General features: G+C 35.9%; 1 protein-coding gene across 3 annotated transcripts in view; it reads left to right on the forward strand.

Annotated features, from left to right (window-relative positions):
* The window catches only part of LOC150106513 (cyclin-dependent kinase 17-like), a 363,340-nt gene that overhangs the window by 45,190 nt on the left and 295,154 nt on the right, over positions 1 to 22,996 (forward strand). For all 3 annotated transcript variants that reach the window (XR_016548362.1, XM_090393169.1, XM_090393168.1), the window contains exon 5: positions 22,029 to 22,154. Coding sequence is in view for 2 of the 3 variants with exons in the window: in XM_090393169.1 (XP_090249295.1) it covers positions 22,029 to 22,154 (126 nt within the window). In the remaining variant the exon portion in view is untranslated. The remainder of the gene's footprint in view (positions 1 to 22,028; positions 22,155 to 22,996) is intronic.

The raw sequence follows: 22,996 nt of genomic DNA on the forward strand, positions 1-22,996 counted from the left end.
TACTTCTTCAATTCTAACTGCTGACTAACAACTCAAATAAAAGACTAAGTATTCCTTGATATAATGCCCCACTAACGCCATACAACTGTAGTGTTTTGAATAGCTTCTCTCTTGGCACCTTGTCATATGCCTTTTCCAGATCGACAGAACTTAAATACAGATCTTTGTTATATTCCCATGGTTTCTCAACTATTTGTCGTAAAGTGAAAATCTGATCCTGACAGCCTCTATTTGGCCTGAATCCAGCTTGTTCTTCACCAAACTTCCCTTCCACAATCCTTCTCAACCGTTTCTCAAGTATACTGGCATAAATCTTACCAGGAACATGTAAGAATTACAGAGGTAATTCTCACATTCAGTTTTATTTCCCTTTTTATATATAGGTTCTATAAGAGCTCTACTCCAATCATCTGGAATTCGTCCCTCTGTCCAGGCCCTCTGAACTATGCAATGCAGCCATTGTAAGACTTTTATACCTCCAGTCTTGAGCATTTCTGGTCGAATATCATCTATTCAGGAAAACGATCGCTAGGTATGTATTAGGCTATAATCCAGTGAGTGACAGAATCATTTCACTAAGAGTCAGTGGACATCCAGTGAATATGACCATCATACAGGTTTATGCATCCACTACAGAGGCACGAGAACAAGACATTGAAGTATTTTATTTAAAGTTACAAGAAGTGATAGATGCAACACCAAAGCAAGATTTTGGCTACTTATCAGAGATTGGAATGCAAAAGTGGGAGAAACCGAGAAACAAGGAATAACAGGTCATTTTGGTTTATGTATTCGTAGCACTGTAGAGATGAGACTATTTGAGTTTTGCAAAGAGAATTCTTTGTTTGTTGTGCTTTAAACAGTACAAATGGAGATTATACACATGGATGTCACCTGATGGACAATACAGAAATCAAATAGACTATATACCTGGACAAAGAAGATGGAGAAGTGCAATTCAGTCTGTGAAGACTTTTCCAGGTGCAGACTATGAAACAGATCATGAATTATTAGTGACTACGATACATGTGAAATTACGGAAACTGAAAACAACACAAATGTTGATCAGATATGATCTTGGAAACATACCAACTGAATACAATATTGGTATACAGAAAAGATTGAACACACTCAATTTGTGTGAAAGAGAACCAGATGAACTATGGGAAGAGATTAAAGATATAATTAAAACAGAATCAAAGAAGAATATTCCAACAATTTCCAAGAAGTCCAAATGGCTGTCAAAGATGCCATGAAAACTGCTCAGGAAAGGAGGAAAATGAAGGCCACAGGAAATTTGCAGGAAGTACAGCATTTGAATGCAGAGTTTTGACAAGCCAGAAGAGACAAGGAAAATGCTTTAACCAAGAATGCCAACAATTAGAAGACCAAAACAAGAAAGGAAAAACAAGAGATCCTTTCAAAAAAGATCAGAGAACTGACATGGAAGTTCGGCACCAAGGTGACAATATTGAGAAGTAAACATGAAGGATATCTTACAAAAGCTGCAGACATCAAAGAAAGATGGAAAAAGTACACAGAAGCCCTTTACAGAAAGGACTCCAAAATTACTGAGGAATTTGAAGAGCAGGATTAAAGAAAGGAGCCCATACTACTGGAGAGTGAAGTGAGATGGGCACTGCAACAACTATCCAGTAAGAAGGTACCAGGAGGAGATGGAATACCTATTGAGCTGCTCAAAGCCCTGGAAGAAGAGGCAGTTAAAATTTTAACAGCTCTATGTCAAAGAATTTGAATCACAACTACATGGCCTAGGGAATGGACAAAATCAGCTTCCTCAGTGAGAGGGTGCAGCACCATGTCCTTCCAGTTCTCTCTGTTGATGGCTTTTCTTTTTTGTTTCTGCATAGCCATGTGATCCTGTCCATGATCTTATATCTTCAAGCCATGCCCTTTGTTTTTTACCTCTTGATCCTTTTCCCATAATTTTTCCTTCAAAAACTGTTAGTATCTTCTGTCCTGCTGAATCTTTCAGTACATGTCCTGCCAATCTCATCTTTCTCTAGATCATTTCCTGTAATAAAGATCTCTGTGTTCTCATTCTCTGTAGGACATCTATATTTGTCACATGTTCTGTTTATGGGATTTTCAGTGCTCTCCTATAGCACCACATTTCAAAGGCCATTATCTATTGCCTTACTCTCTTCTTGAATATCCAGGTCTCACTTCCATATGTGAAAATTGGCCACACTAATGTACTTATCATTCTTTTCTTTGTCTCGATACTCACAGAACTTCTGAACATATCTTTATTTTTCCAGAATGCATCTTTAGCTATGGCTGTTCTTATTTTTATTTCTTTATTTCCTTTCCATCTGCAGTAAAGTAGGTGCCTAAATATTTATTGTATTGTATGTTCAATTTTCATAAAAAAAAAAAAAAAAAATCAGCTAACGCCTTTTTATTCCTGTATATACGGGAGTAGGCGAGGCCATTTAGCCCTATCTAACTTTTGGAGACTGAGTGGGCAGTTCAATCTCCACTGGTACCCAATCAGAGACAGATGGCCCAAGGCTATCACTAATTAAGCGGTGCGCAGTGAAAAATTTCCTCTAGTCGCCGACTAGAGGAAATTTTTCTAAGCCTTTTTTCGACCGGTTCCCGAGTTAGTCGATCTCTGGCACGGGCAAGCAGGTTTTTCGTCCTGTAAACTCAAGAAAATCGACCGTAGAACCCACATTATTTCAGACATTAAATATATTGTGTTAGGGTTAGAGACCACGAGATGGCGGCACATTTGAGCCGTCTCTCTTCACTGCATACTGCTTAATTAGTGATAGCCTTGGGCCATCTGTCTCTGATTGGGTACCAGTGGAGATTGAACTGCCCACTCAGTCTCCAAAAGTTAGATAGGGCTAAATGGCCTCGCCTACTCCCGTATATACGGGAATAAAAAGGCGTTAGCTGATTTTTTTTTTTTTTTTTATGAAAATTGAACATACAATACAATAAATATTTAGGCACCTACTTTACTGCAGATGGAAAGGAAATAAAGAAATAAAAATAAGAACAGCCTTTCATATTGTTTATAAATATTTCTGGCTCAGATCTGCTTTCTTTTGAGATTTTTTAAATTTGGTCTTTTTTGCATTTATATCTAATCCAAATTCTTTACCTTCTTCAATTAGTAGCGGCAGTAATTTGATTAATTTGTTTCTGTTTTCTACTATTAGAATGGTATTATCAGCATATCTAAGATTGTTGTATTTTATACCATTGATACTAATTCCCATTTTTTTGTTTTTCAATCTTTTTCATCACTGTCTCACTATAGATATTAAATAGATTTGGTGAAAGTATACAACCTTGTCTAACTCCTCGTTTTATTTTCACTACAGAAGTCTCATTGTTAAATGGCTGCATTTTCTGTTTGGTGTAAATCATTTTTATAATCTTAAGTACATGATCTTCTATGTCCAATTTATCTAATATATTGAACATTTTATTATGTTTTACCTGGTCAAAAGCCTTCTGAAAGTCTATGAAGCATATGTAAATATTCCTATTTCTTTCAAGTGATCTTTAATGGTTCCCATTAATAGCATTAATGGTTCCCATTCCTCTTTTGAAGCCTTTCTGTTGTTCATTCAATTCACTATGGCTCTTGGAATTTGTTTGTTAACAATGGTTAAAATAATTTTAGATGCATGGGGTATTAGGCTCACAGTTCTGTAATTCTTGCAATTTTGTGCATTGTTTCTTTGGAATTGGTATGCAGATAGATGTTGTAAAAACTTCAGGTAATTGTATTGTTTTATAGATGTCCTGAATGGATTCTACTAAATAGTTGTTATTATTGCCAGTCAAAGCTTTCAACAGCTCATCCGGAATATTATCACACCCAGGGGATTTATTATTAGGAAGATTCTTGATTGCGTGTTCTATCTCTTTTCTTGAGGGTAGAGTGGTATCTGTTGTTACATTTAACTTAAGGTGTCGTGAATCATCTAACATGTTACCATTATCATCATCATAGAGTTTTGATAAGTACTCCACCCATGTTCCATTTATCTTTTCCTTATTAATGAGTATGTTTCCATCTTTGTCCTTGATGTTATTAGACTGTGTACGTTTTACTTTTCCATTATGTTCTTTCACTTTCAGGAATGTTTCACTGGTTTTGTTCCTATTTTGTAATTCTTCTATCTCAGTGCACTGCCTATTTATCCAGTTTGTTTTCTTTCAATCTTTTACATAACTGTTTGATTCTTTTATCCAAAGTTTTATATCTTAACGTTTCTTCTTCATTTTTTCCTCTTTTCCATGTTCTTCTTTCATCAGTAAGGTCAATTAAATCAGTTTATATTCCTTTATTGAAGAAGGGCGATGCAAGGAGTGCAAAAATTACAGAACAATAGTACTGATATCTCATGCAAGTAAAGTCTTACTTAAGATCATTCAGAAAAGACTGGAACCATTCATGAAGAGAGAAATGCCAGATGAACAGGCAAGATTTCAAAAAGGAAGAGGAACAAGAGATCAGATCACCAATGTGAGATGGATAATAGAAAGAGCACAGGAATATCAAAACAATGTCTACCTTTGTTTCTTTGACTATAGCAAGACTCTGTAGACCATGTGAAACTGTGGAATGTGTTAAGAACAATGGGAGTACCAGAGCATTTCATTATCCTTCTAAGGAATCTTAATCTTATAAACAAGAAGCTATTGTCTGAACAGATCTTGGAGAAACTGAGTATTTCACAATAGGTAAAGGGGTCTGACAAGGATGTATTTTATCTCTATGCCTGTTTAACTTGTACAGCAAATACATTTTAAGAATGGCAGGGCTGGAAGAGTCTTCAGTTGAAATTAAAATTGGTGGAAGAAATAGTAATAATTTGAGGTATGCAGATGATACGACCTTGCTAGCAGAATGCAAAGAAGATTTGGAGGAACTTATTATTGAAGAAGAAAGTGCTAAATATGGCCTTAAACTTAATCTCAAAAAGACAAAACTTATGGTAACATGTGAACTTAATGATTTTGAAGTAAATGGGGAGAAAATGGAAATAGTTAACAATTTTGTGCTCCTATGAGCCAGAATTGATAAAGATGAGTATTGTACTGAAGAAGATTATTACTCGGAAAGAAAGCAATGATAAATTTAAGCAAGATCTTTAATGATAAAGATATTAGCCTCACAACAAAAATCAGAATTGTGAAAGCAATGGTATTCCCTGTGGTACTGTATGGATGTGGAAGTTGGACCCTGAGAAAGAGTCAAGGAGGGAAGATAGATGCATTTGAATTATGTGTTTTGAGACGCTTACTAAGAATACCATGGACTGCAAAGCAAACCAATAAATCAGTGATAGCAGAATAAAGCCAGATTGCTCCCTTGAAGCTATGATCATCAAGCAAAAATTGTCATACTTCAGACATATTATGCAAGCAAACAACAGTCTGGAGAAGATGATGATGCTTGCTAAAGTGGATGGAAGCAGGTGAAGAGAAAGACAAAGAATTAGATGGGTGGATGGAGTTAAAGAATCAACTGGAATGTGATTGGAAATTCTGAGATATGGCTAGGGACAGATCTGAATGGACAGCATAAATTCATAGAATCACCAGGATTCTATGAATTTGTGCTGTCCATTCAGATGTCCATTTCTCAATTATACTTGCATAAATCTTACCAGGAACACTCAGTAGAGAATTACCTCTGTAATTCTCACATTTGGTTTAAATTCTCTTGTTATATATGTTTACTATGAGAGCTCTACTCCAATCATCTGGAATTCATCCCTCTGAACTCTGCAGTGCAGCTACTGTAAGACTTTTATACCACCATATTTCAGCATTTCTTGTCAAACATCATCTACTCCTGCTGCCTTTTCACATTTCAGACTTTTGATGGCTTTTTCTACTTCAAGTATGGATATGTATTCCTGATTGCATGCCTGGGTCAGTGTTTCTTTTTTTATCACTGTGCTGTCATCACTGCTAGTTTCATTTAGCAATTTTTTGAAGTAATTACTCCATACTTCAAGGACATCTTTTTTTTTTTTTCAGTTTTCATATCACCTTTATCATCTCTAATTCCTTTTACAGCACTCTTTCTTCCATTTATGAGCTTCTTCAACAAACTCCAGAATATCTTCTTTCATGCTTTCTGTGCTTTCTGAAAATTGTTTGTGCCATTCAAAAACACATGCATGAGATATGTACTTTCACCCTGAGCCTCAGTAAATAATTGAAAACTTTTTGTCATGATTTTCTTCAGTTTCACCAGAAATTTGATGTTAACTCACTGTTTCTTACATTTGTCTCTGTGTTCTCTAAGAGCACAAGCTGACTTATTTACCAGGAACTTTTGATATGCTTTCTTTTCCTTCACTGTCTCTTTAGCTTCCTGTGTCCACCGTGGAGTTCTGATTTTTCTATCCTTGCAGACAACCTCACCACATGACTCTGGCTGAATCAATTAGTGTTTTCTTCAGGGCTTGCCACAAACTCTTTCATTTTTTCTCCAGTAATGTTTGTGTATTTTAGTGTACAGTTCACATCTGAGAGCTGCTCAACTTTTATTCTCTTTAAAACTTTCTCACATGTACTTCTTCTTTTCAATATGAAATTCAGTTTTATCCTGCTCAAGACTAAATGGTGATCACTTCCAATTTCAAATCTTCTGTACACTCTAGTGTCCAGTTCCAGAGAGAAAACATTGCTATCAACAATAACATAGTCAATGAGACTTTTCTTATTTCTTGTCTCCATGTGAATTTGTGCACATTTTTATGTTGGAACATGGTGTTAATAATAACCAGTCCATGTCCTGAGCAGAAATCCAATAGGTAATTGCTCTTATTATTAGCTTTGCTCTTTTCCAAATTTTCCCAAAATATTTTTGTATGTCTGACAATCATTTCCTACTCTGCTATTTAGATCCTCAACAACTCATAATTCTGAGAGATTTCTGTTTTCTCCAGCTTGCTTCTTCATCTCAGGTGATTTAAGCTCAGTTTTTGGTCTGGGTATCTTATTTGAGTGACCTTGGTATTAATTACCTTTTTCATTGAATTCTGATTCATTGAGTAAGGTAAGTTTCTGTTAGTTATCAGTTATATATTCTATTACTTTCCTTCCCTATTTCAGATTACACTCAGTAATTTTAAAATTTAACTGCATTTCCAACTCCAAATAAGTGGTCCCCCAATGGGAATGCATAGATTTTGAGTAAGCATTCACAACATTCAGAATTCTATGAATTCATACAGAACTAGTGGTCCAACTGGAGGTTGAAATTGAGAGGCCAATGGCCATCCTAGTCTGACAACCACTGAAAGCAGTCAGACTTCACGCTCAGAAACTGGCTAAGATTTTACTCAAGAAACATCTCGGGAACATGGTAGGTTCTATTAAGTCAGCAATAAAAAAATATATATATATATATATTATACAAATTAAGTGGATATTGAATCCAACATTATTTCAAAGCCGATTATATCTTGGTACCTTTTAAAATGTGACAACTTTTGGCAACTCATATGGGAAAGAATGACTTCTGCATCACTTGAACCTGGGTATTTCACATCTGGGTCTGGCTCTCACTGACGAGACCTCAACAAAGGTCAAAACTGGTCTGGGTAGTGATCCCTTCCCATGATGCATAGCATCATACATCTCCGCAAGATGTGCTTTGCATTATGGAGAATACTGAGGAAAGTGATCAGAACTTACTCCACCTTTGCCATGAATTGCCACTGTCCTGAAAGATTGCTTACGCTTGGATTTGCCGAAACTTTTATAGTTTCTATATTCGGCACGAAACTCCTGTAGTTTCTATATATTCAGCTTTGAAATAATGTTGGATTCGATATCCACTTAATTTCTATAATTTTGCATCACCAAAGTGAAGCGTCTTGGCTCTTTATTTCAGTAATAATAATAATAGATAAAAAAAATAATAAAATAAAAAAAGATGGAAGCATCATGCATTTTCCACTTTTCCTGGAAGTTAAGAATCTATGAATAGCAGTATTCACAGCCCTCAAAAGTCGCAAGATCAATTTCTCAAAAACCAGAAACACAAATAAGAAGTGGGTGGGTATGAATACAACCAGAAATGGTAGGCCACTGCTGAGCACTCACCAAATTCTTGCACAAAAAAACATCCCACACAACACATGCCTTCTAAAAAGTGAGAAAAAACATCCACTTGGTATAACAGAATCTGTAACCATAGAGGAAGTCACTATAGACCTTCAAAACCCCAGACTAAATCCTGTTAAAGTTAACTATATGCCCAATCATTGTCTCTTGTCCTGGTAGAAATCAGCAAACAGCACTGAGAGATCTATAATCAAAAAATCGTCTGAATGTGAGTGGTCTAGGAAATGCATGACCTACAAGCATTTCACAACTTGCTAGGGCTGAGATAAATCCTTGTAAACAAAAATGCACCTCCAGCAGCTGACAACCCAAGGCTCAGGAACTTGTTCTATACTCCAACGAGGGGTCCAAAACCAGCGAAGTGGTACTACCATCTTTGTTAAACACAATATACGATGCAATAAAGTTGTAAATTCCAACACTACCAACATAGAAATCATGGGGACAGTACTACAAATTCAGGTCTCGCTTGGAAATATGCAGTCCCACACAAAATAAAAATGAGACTAGCCCTATAGTTTGGGAATGGACAGTGGGAGGGGAGAGACAAAGATATGGTTATAGAACATGTTCTAATCTGTTACTGTGAGACAAAGCTCAACTCTATCACTTTACTCAGTACAAGTGGACGAATGTTCAAATATTGACGTTTTCTTACCCTCGGTCAGAAAATGCTGGAGTGCAAGAGTGAACAAGTTAACATCAAATTTCTGGGGAAACTGAAGAAATCTGTGACGAAAAAGTTTTCAATTATTTACTGAGGGTTAGGGTGAAAAGTGCATGTCTTGTGCATGCATTTTTGAATGGCACAAATGATTTTTGGAAGGCAGAGAAGGTGTGAAAGAAGATGATCACCCATGCACAGCAGTTACTGATGACACATTAAAGTGAGAGATGTGTTTCAAAAAGACAGAAGATTGGGGCTTTGAGCTGTAGCTGAGAAAGTTCATTTGGACAGGGAAAGTGTTCAGTGCATTTTAATGGAAGAATTGGACATGAAAAAAGGTTTGTGCAAAAATGGTTCTGAAAAGGTTGTCAGATGAGCAAAAAGAACATCGCAAGAACCTGTTTGGACTTTTGCAGTGCATTAAGGATGAACCAGATTTGCTCAATTCGGTAATTACTTGTGATGAAACTTGGATATTTACGTATTACCTGGCAACCAAGCAACAATCATTGCAGTGGAAGTCAGCGACATCTCCAAGACTAGAAAAGCATGCATGAGTCTTTTGAAGTTCAAGGCCATGTTGATTGTTTTCTTCGATATCCAGGGTATTGTAATCTTAGAGTGGGTTCCCAGCAGTGAGATGGTAAATCTGGCTAATAGGAAATGAGTTTAGAAGATTATCCTATGACAATATAGAAAATACATGGAATCAAGGTAGAAAAATTGTTACAAGTACTGCAAGAAACATATTTGGTACAACATCAAGACCAAATCATGAATGGATAACCCCTGAAATTCTAAATACTTGAGAAGAAAAGAGCAGCAAAGCATATATTAAATATAAAAAATACAGAAGAAAATAAACAACATTATCATCATCATCATTATCATCAAATTCCTGCCATGTACCCTCAAGGGGTGTACAGGATATGACAGTACCACATGAAAAAATTTAGCAAAATTAAACAACATTATAAGAATCTTAAAAACAAAATTGATAAAATGTGCATATTCGCCAAAAATAACTGGTTGGAGGAAAAAGCAAAACTGTGCGAAGAAGCTAATAAAAGAAATGATAATGAACGGTATACAAAATTATCAAAGAATTAACTAAGATCTATAAAGATAAACCATTAACATTGAAAGATAAAAACAATCTAGAAACTGGATCAATACAAAATATTAAAATAATTTGGAAGGGCTACTTTCAACCATTATTTCAAAAAGAACAGGAGGAGGAAAGTATAACAGAAAAGATGATATATGAAAAGGCACCACCCATAACTCCAGCAGAAATTATAAATGCAATAAACCAAATGAAACTTTCAAAAGCTACAGGTAAAGATGAAACATCTATAGAAATATGGAAATACGGTAAGGAAGCTATTAATTTCTTAATGAATTTATTTAATCAAATTCTTTATACTGGAGTAATTCCAACTGACTGGAAAACAGGAATTATTATACCAATTCACAAAAAAGGAGACAAAAGAATATGTGAAAATTATAGACTGATAACACTCTTAAGTCATAGTTATAAACTATTCATTTGAATTATACAAAAGAGAACACAGGTGCTTACAGAAAAAAATCATAGAGGAAAACTAAGCAGGATTCAGGCCACATAGATCCACTATAGACCATATCTTCACCATTAATGATATAACAGAAAAATATTTGGAATACAACCTGCTCATTGTTTTATAGATTTTAAGCAAGTCTTTGATTCAGTTAATAGAAACAAATTGATCACTATCCTAAAAAACGTAAAAATGGATTCTGATGTTTTAACATTTATTACAAATTATTATGGAGACACCAAAGCTTTTGTTAAAACGAACAACAGGGATTTCAGAGTCAAGAAAGGTGTAATGCAGGGATGCCCTCTCACCTCAACTCTTTATCATCCTAGAAGAAGTCTGTAAAGCTATAGCTGATGAACCAGTTTTAAAAATCAATGGTACCAACATTAATCACATAAAATATGCAGATGATATTATTTTAGCAGATTCCAAACTACAGCTAGAAAAAACTATTAATATTTTAAATGACTCTTGTAAAACTTATGGTATGAAAATAAATCATCATAAAACAAAAATAATGAAGATAGGTAGAGAAGAAGAAAATATTTCTATAAATCTCGAAAATCACCTGCTGGAACAAGTTAATAAATATGTTTATCTTGGCAGTCTTATATCTACTAACCTCAACAATATGGAAACAGTAAAACACAGGCTAAACCTAGGTTGGACCAACATGAATAAACTAAACAGAATATGGAAAAATAAAAAAACCCAACAAGTCTAAAATTAAAATTATATAAAACAATTATTATCCCAACGGCTACTTATGCTTCAGAAGCCTGGAGGTTAACTCAACAACCAATCAAGAAACTTCAAGCATGTGAAATGCCTCAGAAAAATTAATAACACCCACTGGATGCAACACAAAACTAATGATCAAGTCAGAATAGATTTAAACTTCCCAGATAATATAATAGACACAATCATTAAGCAACAACTGAGATGGTTTGGTCATATTCCGAGAATGGCCCCTCATAGACTCCCATATTTAGCTCTGAATGGATATATAGGAAGAAAAAGACCTAGAAGCAGACCAAGAAGTACTTGGATAAAGTTGCTGAAAGAACATCTACCCAACTGATTAAGATGGCTAAAGATCGTGATAAGTGGAGAACCTTTCTTCTTAGTGGACTCAACCCATTATCAAGCGGATGAGATGAGAAAGAACTATAAGAGCAATTTTATAAGCAAAGCAGCTGAATACAGAAAGAAAGGTAAGGCTGCTTCAAGTTCATCATGCATGCATTCGAAATCAAAAGTATTATAATGTTTGAATTAGATAGACTTTTTTCTACATGGATCGAAGACTGTAACCAAAAACGGAGCCCACTAAGCATTGACCTTATTAAATCAAAAGCATTAAGTCTCTTTGCAATGTTGAAAGAAAGGGCTATCAATGATGGAAAAGAAGAAGAATTCCACACTAGTGCTGGGTGGTTTGAGTGTTTCAAGTGGTGGCAAACCTTTTTATGTGTGCATGCCAAAAATTTACAAATCAAGTTGCTGGCATGTGCCAAAACTTTACCAATGAAGTGCTGGGAAGTTTTTAATAGTGGAAAAATTAATAGAAAATTAATCTAACTTTATTTATTTATAATATTTTATAAATAATATTTTATTTTATTTATAATATTTATTTATATATAAATTTATAATATTATTTGGTGTAAAATTGATTATTGTATTATTAAATTGATTTTAATTATGTTGGTTTGGGGAAAAAACGGTAGTGAAAAAAATATTTATGCATTGTAACTCACCATAGAAGTCAGCTGAGCAGGGGAAGCAGCAGAAGGATGTCAACTTATTGGCGAATTGCTTACTGTATTTACTCAAATATAACTTTCCCTCGCTTATAACTCACAACCCTGATTTTACTTTACGAAAAAATACATTAAAAAGTTTTGCATATACCTCGCACACGAAAAATGTTTAAACATGTTCACGTCGAGGTGATAGTAACTTGCTCCCCGCGGTTAACAACATGCCCTCCCCAACAGCCATTATACTGCACATGCAAGAAAAACAAATAGTTTTGTTGTATCCCTGAATAAGGTACAGAGCCTTTTGCGGTCTGTGTAATATATTTCTCAACAAATAGTGCAATTACAGACAGCTGGAATAAGAATGGTGCTAACTGATGAATCACATGTCTGCTCTCACAGAAACTATGCTGTATAGACTCAAGCAAAACCATATGTTTCACCGGAAACACAGTATCTGACTAAAAACTACTCTCCAATTATGCAATTACATGAATTACATGTTTGTTTTATTGCATTTGAAATTCTCGATGTTATGACAGATCACAAAGGCTAACTTCAAATTAAATTCTACCACGAATTAAAACATGCCATATAATGCATGTGTGAGTTCGCCTGCCAGCTCAAACGCAAACAAGCAGCAATAAAATCCAGTTGTTGAAAGTTTATGTGAGTTGAGCCTGTCGTAACGAGACGTTCCGTCAGAGCGATAAACGACGCCCCATCGTGAATGTGTTAAAACTAAGAAATATATAAAGAATATTGTAATGACAATTTCAGATATTATGGAATTCAGTTCAAGAGAATTAGCATTTCAACTCAATTGTTGGTTGCCTTTGTGTTTGGGTCGTGCGATCTTTTGTTAATACCACACCAATCATATGCACGTCTTCATAGCTGCTCTCTCGTGTAAAACAAAATTTAACTTGTACATATTGTACCAATTTAAAAAAATAAAAAGGTGAATAATTTATAAGCGTATAAAAGGATATCACCTGTAAATCGTTGACGTGCCAGCAAAATTCTTTGACGTGCCATAGGTTCGCCATCTAGGGCCTACATGTTTTAATCACAGGCGAAGCTACAAGTGCAGATATGGAAATTATCCAGATGCACAAATTATACAGAGATTTGAAGAAAATTGTGGAAGAAGGGGGCTCTTATGACCAACAAATATTTACTGTTGATGAAATTGGCCTTTTTTTGGAAGCGAATGCCTTCTAAGACTTTTCTAGCCAAATCAGAGAAATCTCAGCTTGGTTATAAAGTCACAAAGTCAAATGAAATTACTGCTAGTAATATGTGAGCTGTTTGGAAGCGCATTCTTCCACATTGTGCAAATGATTTTGCAGGCTTTTCAAATAATTCAGGATCTTCCCGCTGTGCATCTGAATTTAGATGCAAAGCGGGAAGATCCTGAAGAATATGAAGAAAATTTAATCACTGACAAGTCAAAAGAGATTTCACTGAAACAAATTGAAAATATTTTTTTTTAAGCAGCAATGTTTAGAGGATGACCCTGATGTCTCATTTTTTGCGACTGTGCCTGTGCCACCTTAAGGCGTAGTATCTCCTTTTGCCAAAACAACTGCAGCAATTCTACGGGTCATACTTTCCACAAGTGTACGATAGTGATCAATGTGAATTTTGGACCATTCTTCCTGTGGGCATGTAATGAGGTCCTGGACTGTTGTGGTTCAGATGTCCCTTTACCTCACTCAATGCTCCAGTTCCTCCATAGAGCCCTGGTGTTCAATAGGGTTGAAATCAGGGCTCTATTGGAGGCCAGTTAAGTGTGGTGATGTTCAGGTTCACAAACCATGCAGTCACAGCTGCAGCCTTATGAAACTGTGCATTGTCTTGGTGAAAGAAACAACAGTAGTTCTGTAGTAACAATGCCACAAAGTAGGAAGCATTGCATTGTCCAGAACATTCAAATACCTCTCAGAGTGAGTGTTTGTAGCATCAGAAACAGAGGTCTGAGGCCAAAACAGGAAAAACAGGACCTTACCATCACATTGCCACCTGTGAAAGTAGTTGGGGTTACATACTCTAGTGAGAGATGCTCACCAGGCATCCACTACCCACACACCTATCCATCTGCTTGATAGAGGATGTAGTGTGATTTGTTGTCCATAACACAGCATTCCAAGCTTCCATGTCCCACTGTACACGCTTTTTTGCACTGCTGAAGATGACTCTATATATTTTTGTGCAGATTCATGTTCCAGTTGATGCCTGGAACTCCACATTGAACTTGTCAGCTGATGAATGGTGGTTTTTACATATTATCCTATGGGCAGTTGATTCACTGCCCATAGGATAATATGCAGTGGATTCCCTGTGCTTCCATCTCAGTATGGTATCACTGAGTGTTGACCTGGGATCACCCAATGTGTCAACAGTTTGCTGAACTGATAACCCTGCAACATGGCATCCTATCACAATACCTCTTTCAAACTCTGTCAGTTCCCTTTCCAACCATTTCACCTGGAGACATTTGCACTGACTTGGAAACATCATATTCCTCTAATTTTTGCCATCTATAAACACATGACTCGCTATGTTACTCGATGCACCTTGCCCATGAGGATGTCTGTTGACTTCTTTCCTAACAGTGTATACTCCATATACAGGGTTGGCATAAAATAACTTTCCCTCTTTGGAGACATCTGTAGCTAAAACCAATAAACGGAATGAGACCAAATTTTATATTGAGACTTTTGAATGCACGGGGAGATGATTTCTGCGAAAAAAAGATTTAGTACCAAAAGTCGCTGATAGGGGAAATTTTGGTGCTGGCAGAGCCACAAACAAGCAGATAATTACATTAAAGGCAGATAAAATGGAATAATAACATTTCGACAGTGTACGGATAGAAGTGAAGCATTTTCCGTAAGATTTTCCAGACTGTACCATAAGTCATATCAAGTGGCATGAGCGCTTGGACCAGTACTGGTCCCTGTGTCGTCAAACACCGCAATAGCAGCGTCTGTTACTGTCTCTTCTTGCACTGCTTTCCGTCCTCTGCCAGGTCTAACTCCTAGTGATCCAGTTTCTTCAAACTTCTTAATCATAGCTCTCAGTGCTACAGCTGACATAGGACCTGTACGCAGGGTATGAAGCCTTCTAAATTCCCAAAGGGCCACTACGGCATTGCACTGTTTGAGGTAAAACAACTTAATAAGTAAAGCACGCTGATGCAAGGTAGGACGCATATTGAGCACAATTCGTCAGTCATTCGAATAACTGCCTGAACGTTCCCAATCCCTTTTTAATTGAAATTGGTGATGCTGCTGTCACGTACGTGCAGGTAAAATTTGCATAATCCTTTTCACCTGCATTTACTGCAAATATTTGGCTGCTTTCGGCTCTGCCAGCACCAAAATTTCCCCTATCAGTGACTTTTGGTACTAAATCTTTTTTTCGTGGAATTCATCTCCCCATTCCTTCAAAAGTCTCAATATAAAATGTGGTCTCATTCTGTGTATTTGGCACTCTTTAGGATTCTAGGACTGACTTCAGTTTTCTTCAGCCATTTTTGCTCAGTATTAGTGCCTGCGTGCACATTTCATTAATTTGTATGTTCCCTGAAGATGGTAATGTAACATTACGAAAGATTGGAAGTATTAATTAAAGTTATTTAGTTAATATTATAATATACGGTGTTCTTTCCTTAAAATTAACAGTTATGTATCACCCACTGCTTATCTACAAGAATTCCGTGTATTAGATTTAGCTACAGATACCTCCATAGAGGGAAAGTTAATTTATGGCCACCCTGTATAATTCTGCAAACAAACAGTTCCAGGAAAAAGACTTTATTGAAATAATAGGCACAATCCATGCAGTGCTAGTGTTTAAGGACCGAAGACAAAACTTCAGTCCTTAAACACAGAAAATCGGATGCTCTGGAAAATGATCCAAGCTCTATGCCCAGACTGTAAATCTCTCTAACCACTCCACAGTGAACATGGTCTGGTTTAGCATGATGCAAGTAAAGTTGAAGCTTTTGCTGAAAGCTTAGGGAAACAGTAGTTGACACTATATCCGTGTGGATGTAGACTTTATCAATAAAGTACACACCTGATAGTACACATGGTGAAATGCTTGCATTTCAAAAACTAACATTTCCTGCTGAGGCACGTGAAATCATCAAGTTTATGAATAGAAAAGCACTAAGTAAAGATATGCCTCAACAAAATCATCAGATGCCTGTCATCCTGGTCCATAATGCTTAATGTTGTTGTTATTATTAATACAGTATTAAGATTTCACTACTTCCCACCACAGGAAAGTAATCACCTGACGTATTCTTAATCCCAAAGCCAGGGAAAGCATGACAGTTCCCCCAGAACTACTGTCACATACTTGAATCATAATGGATATGTTGTTTTGTCGCTGAACTCACCATTAGAATCTTAACAACATTGCAGTAGTGCCTGATGACATCCACTCTGAGATTATAAAAGACTTTCTATCACCTTCTCTGGTTCTGCTTCTTTTACTTTACAGCAGAATACTTTTACAGAGGAAGAGTTTCTGGATCTTGGTGTAGGTCAATTGTCCCAAAACCAGGAAAGGATATAACACACAAGCAAACAATTATTGCCATATTGCTCTGATCAGCTGGCTTTGTAACACATTGGAAAAAATGATAAATGCTAGGTTTCTCTGTAAACCTAATAGACATGATTCAGCATTGGACCATTTGGTCTGTTTAGAAACTACAGTTCTTTTATTGAAACAAGAAATTTGGCTTCAGTCTTCTTTGACATGGAAAAAGCTTAAATTGTACATGTTTTGGTCATAAAGTATTACAAAATAAAGATTTATTGTTACAAAGACCATATATTTACAACGTACTTAAGCTCTTAGAAATTGCCTACCGGTTTCGCTAGTAACTGACCAGCTTTCTCAAGGCTTGCAAAATTTTTGCATTTACCTCAAAAAAAGGTTTCAAAATACAAAGAACCGTTAGTACCTGTTAGGTAGCTAGGGTGACATGTTCGCGTGACATAACTACTCAGCATCATGAACACGCGTTACATGCAAACGTGTAATATGATTATTTGCGTACTGTAGCTCTGTTGAACTGAGGGAGTTAATTAGATTTTTCCAGGTATCGTTCAGAATGGCCCCTTGATTTCTGTTTAGGTTACTTCCCGTACGTAGTACAACTGCCGCTTCTTTAAATGCTCGATGTCTGTAATCCTCGTCTACGTAGGGCATGGAGCTGTTATTCCAGTCTATAGTGTGGTTCGAAGTTGAAAAGTGATGTGCCAATCCTGAGGTGATCGTTCTGTTGTGATTAACATCGCCTATATGTTCTTTCTGTCTTATTTCCAGGCTTCTCGAAGTCTGTCCGATGTAGGAAAGACCGCACGTGCATGGAATATTATACACACCTGGATATTTATAAAATGGCACACTGTCTTTAGTGGATCTTAGGACCTGTCTTATGCTATTTGTTGGTTTAAATACAACCCTGATGTTATGTGTCTTTAACGATCTTGCAATTTTTGTTGAAGTTGAACCTATAAAGGGGATGACTGCTGTTGAGATATGCTGGGCGACTGTTCTTTCTTGTTGGTTATCTATGTATAGAAATTTGTTGATGATGTGTTTAGGATAACCATTTTGTGATAGAGTTGTAGCTATTTGAGACAGTTCTGGTTGAACTTCTTCCTCGTCAGAGATAAATTTTCTAGCTTGATTTCTTAGCATGTGGATGATGCTGTGTTTCTGTGACCTATGATGGTCAGAAGAGTAATGTAGATATCTTCCCGTGTCGGTTGGTTTTTTTGTAAATCGACAGTTTGATGCTGTTTCCTTGTCTTTTTACTAGTAAGTCCAAGAAGTGTAGCTGTTCGTTATTTTCTACTTCTAGAGTAAATTTTATTTTATTATGGAGTGCATTGATTCTGTTAACAAACAGATGTAAGCTTTCTAGGTTGTCTTTCAATATGATGAAGATGTCATCCACATATCTCCACCATATAGAAGGTTTAGGAGTAATACTGGTGAATATTTCATCTTCAAATTTCTCCATGAAAAGGTCTGCACATGGTGGTGACAGAGGGCTGCCCATGGCTAGGCCTTCTAACTGTTTGTATATCTTGTTGTTAACTTTGAAAAAATTTGATTGTAGGCAAGGCTCGAACATCTTTGTGATATCTGCAGGAAAGATATCTTTGATAATGTTCATTACTTTTTCTACTGGTACATTCGTGAACAAGGATACTACATCTAGGCTGGCCATTATGTCTGTTTGTGTAATTTTTATGTTTTTTAGTTTGTCCACAAAGTGTTCAGAATTTTTTAAGTAGGACTCTGTTTGTCTAATTTTTCCTTTAAGACCTTTTCATGGAGAAATTTGAAGATGAAATATTCACCAGCATTACTCCTAAACCTTCTATATGGTGGAGATATATGGATGACATCTTCATCATATGGAAAGACAACTTAGAAAGCCTACATCTGTTTGTTAACAGAATCAATGCACTCCACAATAAAATAAAATTTACTCTAGAAGTAGAAAATAACGAACAGCTACACTTCTTGGACTTACTAGTAAAAAGACAAGGAAACAGCATCAAACTGTCAATTTACAAAAAACCAACCGACACAGGAAGATATCTACATTACTCTTCTAACCATCATAGGTCACAGAAACACAACATCATCCATATGCTAAGAAATCGAGCTAGAAAATTTATCTCTGACGAGGAAGAAGTTCAAACAGAACTGTCTCAAATAGCTACAACTCTATCACAAAATGGTTATCCTAGACACATCATCAACAAATTTCTATACATAGATAACCAACAAGAAAGAACAGTCGCCCAGCATATCTCAACAGCAGTCATCCCCTTTATAGGTTCAACTTCAACAAAAATTGCAAGATTGTTAAAGACACATAACATCAGGGTTGTATTTAAACCAATAAATAGCATAAGACAGGTCCTAAGATCCACTAAAGACGGTGTACCATTTTATAAATATCCAGGTGTGTATAATATTCCATGCACGTGCGGTCTTTCCTACATCGGACAGACTTCGAGAAGCCTGGAAATAAGACAGAAAGAACATATAGGCGATGTTAATCACAACAGAACGATCACCTCAGGATTGGCACATCACTTTTCAACTTCGAACCACACTATAGACTGGAATAACAGCTCCATGCCCTACGTAGACGAGGATTACAGACATCGAGCATTTAAAGAAGCAGCAGCTGTACTACGTACGGGAAGTAACCTAAACAGAAATCAAGGGGCCATTCTGAACAATACCTGGAAAAATCTAATTAACTCCCTCAGTTCAACAGAGCTACAGTACGCAAATAATCATATTACGTGTTTGCATGTAACGCGTGTTCATGATGCTGAGTAGTTATGTCACGCGAACGTGTCACCCTAGCTACCTAACAGGTACTAACGGTTCTTTGTATTTTGAAACCTTTTTTTGTATTTACCTCTTTTTTGTACTATGCAAGCCTTGAGAAAGCTGGTCAGTTACTAGCGAAACCGGTAGGCAATTTGTAAGAGCTTAAGTACGTTGTAAATATATGGTCTTTGTAACAATAAATCTTTATTATGGAAAAAGCTTATTTAGTAAAATGGAAATACCTTTTTATTAAAACTTTCTGTCCAGTCAACTCTTCCTAGTCCTAGTGGGAAGCAAGTTATCTCGGCCATATCATCATGAATAGTGTTTTTCAAGACTGTCTTAAGTGTAATACTCTTGATATTCATGACTTCATAATTTACTGTCATTCTTCTAATATGGGGATAATTAAAAAACAACTTCAACAAGCAATTGATCATGCCTTGTCTTAGTAATGGATTCAGGTTTTCAGTAGAAAAAAATGTTTGCATACACTACTGAATCAGGATCTGAGTGAAAATGTATTCTTCACTCAGATTCTGATTTATGAATGGGACAGAATATTATTCCAGTACCACCAGAATCCAAGTTCTTGGGACTCATCTTTGACAGAAAGATGCACTTGTCAACTTAGAGAGAAGTGCAAGAGCATTGAATATCCTTCTTACTCTATCCACTACAAAATTGGATGTTAATCGATGTTCCATGCTTTGCCTTTATTGTGTACTTACACGATCAGTGCTCAATTATGAGTCAAAAGTTTGTAGTTCTGTAAGGGAGAACACACTCTTATTGAATCCTATTCCCATCAGGACATACAAATAGCTACTAGTGCTTTTCATTGTCCAACTCTGTCTTTATGTCGAAGCAAATGAACCTGCTCAGTTACTTTAGAAACAGTTGTCTCTCAAATATGGCTTAAAAATTGTCTCATCCAGGACATCCAACATGGGCTAGTATCTTCTCTATTTTGTGAAGCTTAATATTACATCCGACTGCCACATGCTCCTTTGATGTGCACGTAAAAGAGATTATGCAAGCTATTAACATAAATGTCTGGTTTACACTCTGTAGTCTCAATCTGTCAACTGTGTAAGTTTTATATACCATCTGTCTACCTGCAATTGTTTAATGTTCACAGAGCAGTCTGCTCTGAATTCTTGCCTATCAACACTGGTGGTTCAAAATATGAGAACACTGTTGGTTGTTCCTGACCTTATTATCTCTAATCAGATCCCACTCGGTTGTGGTATTTAGACAGCAGAGTTGCATGCCATTCAGTTTGCTCTTGTGCATATAAAAGAAAATTGCTGAAAATGAATAATGTATACAGATTCATGAGAGAACCTTACAGACTATCTCCTCCCATTTGTGCAATCCAATCCACATCCAGCTTTGTGAGTTTCTACAACTGTTGTACAAAATAAAATTTGATGTTTGATTCCCAGTTGCATTGGAATTAAGGGAAATGAGACCAGCTGCTAGATCAACTCATACTTTTCCCATGTACTATTTGACAGTCCTGTATATAGAATAAAGACTGTTTCTAAGATCAAAGTTAATTACCCATCAAAGCAGAAAGCACTGAAAACAGATTGTACAATATTAAGCCTGAAATTAAGCATTGGCAGTCTAGTCAATGTAAAAACAGAAGAGAGGAAGTTGTTCTCCATGCTATGCATAAGTCACAGTCACCTTACACATTCTTATTTACTGTGGCTGATGACCCACCTACGTGTGAAAAATGCAACACATCTCACCATTTGTCATTTCCTGGTGGAGTGGCAACACTTGACATGAGAGAAAAATGAAATCTTTTAATCTTTATAAATTCTGTATGTGTAGATATCACATTGCTTAACTTATTTAAAATTTGCATTTTTTGATGTGCATAACATGTTATTTACTATTTCCTCTCTTTAGTACTATATGTTGTTACCTTGCGTACTGCTGTAACCTTGGATTGGGCACAGTATGACCTCTGTTGTCCTTGCATCAGTGAACCATAAATCAACCAACCAATTGGTAGGAAAAGTAGACGGTAATACTAACAAGACTGCAGAAAGTCATGAATCACATCTCATTCCCAATGAGCAATTTGATTCTTGGAGAACCATCCCACCAAATAGTCATTCTTAGTAATTCAGAACATCATAGGTACAACCAGAAGTAGCATACAAGTTCAATTTTCATTGCTCTATACAGGGCCACGCCAACCCGAGGGTGACTGCACCCGGGCGGCAGCATTGATAGGGCGGAAAGAAACAAATGTCAAATATTTATTTTATGTAGCTAATATCTAATTTGGATTATACAATGCAGTATAATCATTAATAGTAGTAATATTTATTTCTTGGTATATCTTACATCATAAAATCTTTTTAAGGGGTGGCTGATAAAAGTTTGCACCTGAGCGGCAAATACCCTTGGCGTGTTCCTGGCTCTATATTTTAAGAATTCTGTATAGATAAAATATTCATTTTATTATAGCAAGATATCAGCAAGAGATTATCACTGCCTGCAGATCTCCGTCTTCCTGAAAGTTTTATTGCCAAACAATCAGTCAGTCCCACCCTTGATGGCCCCATCAGCAGGACAGTGCGAAGGCAATCCTTGGTAAGTTTTGTTTCCTTTGGATATCATGTTATTAATATTACTTGAAGTTTAGAAGTATCAGTTGATTTAATGTTGTTTAATTCAGCAAAAATAAAATAAAATAAAATAAATAAAAAAAAATAATAAAATAAAAATAATTATTTTTAAAAAATTTAATACGTATTGTAATTTAATTTAATATTTATGCTTATGCTATCTGCAGTTTAGCTTCACGTACATGTGCCACTTTCATGTTTATGAATAAATATGTAGATTTATTCATAAACAGTTTATAAATACACTTTTCTTTTTATTTCCTTACACTTACTACTCCTAGTTATGAAGCTGCTTATGATTGTTGCTTACTGATACAGAAAGGTGGCTTACCCCAAAGGATTAATAAGCAATGCCAAAAAATGTTTTGCTGGTTTTATCATTTTTGTAAAAGTAAAAAGACTCCATGTTATATTTTGTTGGATTTTTTTTTTTTGTTGTTTATTTTTCATAGTTGTATCCATTTGCTCTTATTACTGAGGTATACAAGAAAACTAAAATATTAATTAAATGAGCATAAAAACATGCTCATTTAATTAATCAGCCAAAAACAGTCTTAGGAAAGTTCAACTGAATGCAATAGCTGTAAAACAATTGTGACATTCAGTTTATTGTCTGTTACATTTCATGTTTCTTACTGTTGTGCTGTTGTGTAGAAGACAGATCTTAAGGTAATGCAGTGAAAATCCATACTCTTTTTTTTCTATAAAATAGACTGAAAGTTAAAATTACATGTGACTTTTAGTCTATTTTAAAAATAATAATTATTATTTGGATTCATAACTCCCTTTCAAAACAGTTAAAACATT

This window comes from Typopeltis vanoorti, chromosome 5 (genome assembly GCF_054136105.1).
Source record: "Typopeltis vanoorti isolate ZY-2024b chromosome 5, IOZ_Tvanoo_1.0, whole genome shotgun sequence".
Classification (NCBI taxonomy): Eukaryota; Metazoa; Arthropoda; class Arachnida; order Uropygi; family Thelyphonidae; genus Typopeltis; species Typopeltis vanoorti.